Source organism: Berghia stephanieae, chromosome 3 (assembly GCF_034508935.2).
Source record: "Berghia stephanieae isolate SIO BIC M18660-M18661 chromosome 3, UCSD_Bste_1.3, whole genome shotgun sequence".
Lineage (NCBI taxonomy): Eukaryota > Metazoa > Mollusca > Gastropoda > Nudibranchia > Aeolidiidae > Berghia > Berghia stephanieae.
Window position 1 is genome coordinate 53980520 of NC_088362.1, and position 3697 is coordinate 53984216.

At 34.6% G+C, this 3697-nt stretch overlaps 1 protein-coding gene across 1 annotated transcript in view; it reads left to right on the forward strand.

Annotated features, from left to right (window-relative positions):
* The window catches only part of LOC144968009 (terminal nucleotidyltransferase 5C-like), a 4964-nt gene extending 2482 nt beyond the window's left edge, over positions 1–2482 (forward strand). Inside the window, exon 2 of the mRNA XM_078905930.1 lies at positions 101–2482. Within this exon, the coding sequence (XP_078762056.1) occupies positions 101–1365 (1265 nt within the window). The 3' untranslated portion in view covers positions 1366–2482. The remainder of the gene's footprint in view (positions 1–100) is intronic.
* Positions 2483–3697: the final 1215 nt, after the last annotated feature.

Here is a 3697-nt window from a genome sequence, read left to right on the forward strand (position 1 = left end):
CCGATTCTACATTATTCCTCTGCCAAACATTACGTGCAGGCAGTAGGCAAGGTGTGGGACGAAGGATTAACATCTTACCATCTTCTCTTTTTTCTTGCAGACTCTGTGTCACCATCAAGAGTTCCTGGAATGGCATCTGTAAGTTGTATGAATCGTTTTCAAGTCCTATGCTATGAGCAAGTGGCCAGACTGCATGAAGTTATGGAAGATGTCATTCCAATTCATGGCCGAGGGAACTTCCCAACTCTGGATGTGAAGTTGAAGGATCTTGTTCAGGTAGTGAAAGAAAATTTAAAATCCGATGGTGTCAGTGTTAGAGACGTTCGAATAAACGGGGGAGCGGCTAGTTACATTCTTGGCACCACAAATGCACAGGAATTCAACGATGTTGACTTGATCTTTGGTGTAGATCTATCAAACCACAATGAGTTGCAGAAAATAAGAAATTGTGTGTTAGGGTGTCTTGTGAATTTCCTTCCAGATGGTACACAAAAAGACAATATCAATAGCTGCAATCTAAAGGAAGCTTATGTTCAAAAGATGGTAAAGGTGTGCAATGAGCATGGTGACAGGTGGAGTCTTATTTCTTTGTCACACAAAACAAGAAAAAATGTGGAACTGAAATTTGTGGATAAAATGAAGCGACAGTTTGAATTCAGTGTTGATTCTTTTCAAATTATTCTGGGAAGTCTTCTTACATTCTATGAGATTTCAGAAGCCCCAATGAGTGAGCACTTCTATCCCACCATTGTTGCTGAAAGTTTGTATGGGGATTTCTCAGAAGCATGGTATCATTTACATAACAAACTCATTGCTACCCGTAACCCAGAGGAAATTCGTGGTGGTGGTTTGCTTAAGTATTGTAATCTTATTGTCCGTGGTTACACTCCTGCCATAGAGATTGATATCAGAACAATGGAGAGATATATGTGTTCTCGGTTCTTTATTGACTTTAGTGATATTAACCAGCAGCGGCAGAAATTAGAGGCCTATCTTGTCAATCACTTCAATGGTGATGAGGATATGAAATATGAATACCTCATGACCCTCTATCGAGTCGTCGATGAAAGCACTATCTGTCTCATGGGCCATGAAAGAAGACAAACACTTAATCTCATCCATCAATTGGCCTACCAGGTGCTAATGGTTCAAGAAAGGAAAGCTCAAACCAAATGTGTCGAACTCAATCAGCTGGATCAGCTAAACAACATAGTCATTGATCAAATCTTCTATGGAACTTTTGATACCAATGGAAGCAGCAATCAGTTCTACGGATATCCACCTGTTCCTGCCACATCCTACCACCACCAAATAAGCAATTCTTCATCTTGTCCATATTGTCCGACATATCTTCATTGTTCATAGGATTATCAGCAGCTACAAAGGTGCATAAAAGCTTCCTTGTGTTGCCATCTTCATTCTTGGATTATTTTCTTTATGTGCTCATAAACGGAATAATTCGATTAGGATTTTAAAAGGTTATATGATATTGTTCACCAACATTTACCTGGTCTCCAGATCTATTTCGTCTCCAGATCTCATCTTTGCTTACAGTGGAACCAAAAGAGAGGAGTGAAGATTTCCCACCTTTGGATCATTTCGAATTGCCGCCCTATCACAGAAAAGCTCTTTGCATTGACATCTATTTATTAACATCTAGATTACGTACTTAAAATTCTTGCATTTCCATTCTGACATTGACAAGGAAACTCTCATTGTGCTAAATTTGATTGATAATGCATCACCCAACTGTCTTAGGATGCTAGTCTTTAAATCTTCTGTTTATGATAATAACACACTAAAACAGACATTTTTTGAATTCAGATACAGGTTCATAGTGGCTAAGAAAGAAAAATGTTAAGTTATTGCTCTGACTTTGAGCCTGCAGAATTCAATCAATGTGTGTTGCAATAATGGCTTTTGAGTTTACATAATTATTTTAACAATGTTATGTACAATTGAATGATTTGTAATTTTCTCTCCTTATTTTTTTTCCCCCCCAATTGTTATTGATTTCTGTACTTGCTGACTTGCTGTATTCTGTACAGTTTGCATATTTTGTTTCGAATTGCTTCATTCACAATCATGTTGAATGATGTTATATATACATATTATATATATATTTTTTTTTTTTTTTTTTTTTTTAAACTACAGTTAACATTGTACATGACTGCTTGAAATTAGCAAGAACATAATTTTATTAATCCTGCTACTCAGTTGTGACACAAGCTTTTATAGTAATAGTAATAGTAGCCACAATTTAATAATGTAACCACTGAAAGACATTTGAAATGTTTTGTGATCTGGAATGACTCCAAAAAAAAAACTGAACTCACTATTTTATATAACCATCGTTATCACTCAAATGATGTTACTAATCTAGCTCAACAAAACTTCCATTTATCTATATATAATATATATAAAAATACATTTCATGTTACATAATTCACTGACCACCTCATCATGTACAAAAAAAGAAAAACAGCTTGAATTATGATCTTATAACCATTCATGCTTTCCGCAGTGCTCTTAATTATGTCTCAGCAAAAACAAAAAAGAAATCCACTTTCTCGTCTTGTCCATAATCTTCTTAACATTCCTGCCATACATCTTCATTCATCTCTTTCCTTTGCATTCAGTTCAGAAAAAAAAAAAATCAGATTTCAACATCAATCAATTGCATATATTAACTCTAAAGACTAATCATTTCTCATAAGGTTCAACTATCTATTTCTGTGCTGTTATCATCTTCATGGTACAGTGGTGCTTCCTTTTCATTCTTGATTGTAAATGTATGTTGTAATCTTTCCAGTGGTTGTTGTTCAGCAAATTGTGCCTCTATAGTCCTTCATCTTTTGCCTCTAAATGATTCATCTTGACACATTATAAGTAAAATACATGACTATCTGGGTTTTTGAAGTTGATCATCCATTATGAGTTTTGTTGAGAATTAACTATTTATTGATCAACGACTCGTCATTGCGCCGGATGAATCAATGTAGAGCAAACTTTTAAAATTCTTTCTTTTTCCTTATCCTGCAAATATTCATACGCAAAATATTTCAACAATGAGGTTCCCATTGTCTGATAACATTTTGAATCCTCATTTTCATCGTGAAAAATGTTAGCTTTAACTTTAACTTAAACCCAATAAGTTGTTTGTTTGTACCAAAAAGTCACTCTGCACAGTAGAAACCCCTTAAATTAAATGAAACAGAACATTTTTTTTTTTAGATCATTCGTTTTCCCAGATATCAGATATCTCCTCAAGCTGTAAAGTTTTCGATGGAACTGAAATGATCATAAGTTTTGTTCTCTTTAAATTACTTTACAGATTCCTTTGTAATTTAGTAATTTAGAATTCGATATTCCTATTATGTCATAAAAATAAAATCATTCCCTCTTTATTAAGCATGATTAAAATATTATGTTCTGTAAATTTTCTAAATAGTGTAGCTTTTTTTCTGATTGGTATCACCGGTCTGAGTTCAGAAAGTTAGAAATGGGGAACATGTTTTTGTTGGGGCGGGGGGGGGGGGGGGGGGGGGGGGTTATAACACATGCTGGCCATGGCAAGGATATAAAGTTTTCAAAATTTGATTTGGTTATTCAAATTAAAATCAGCAATTTTGAAGTCTATACTATTTTTATGTCTTCATAATTGCTAGAACGATAAACATAAAGCTTAGTAACAGTT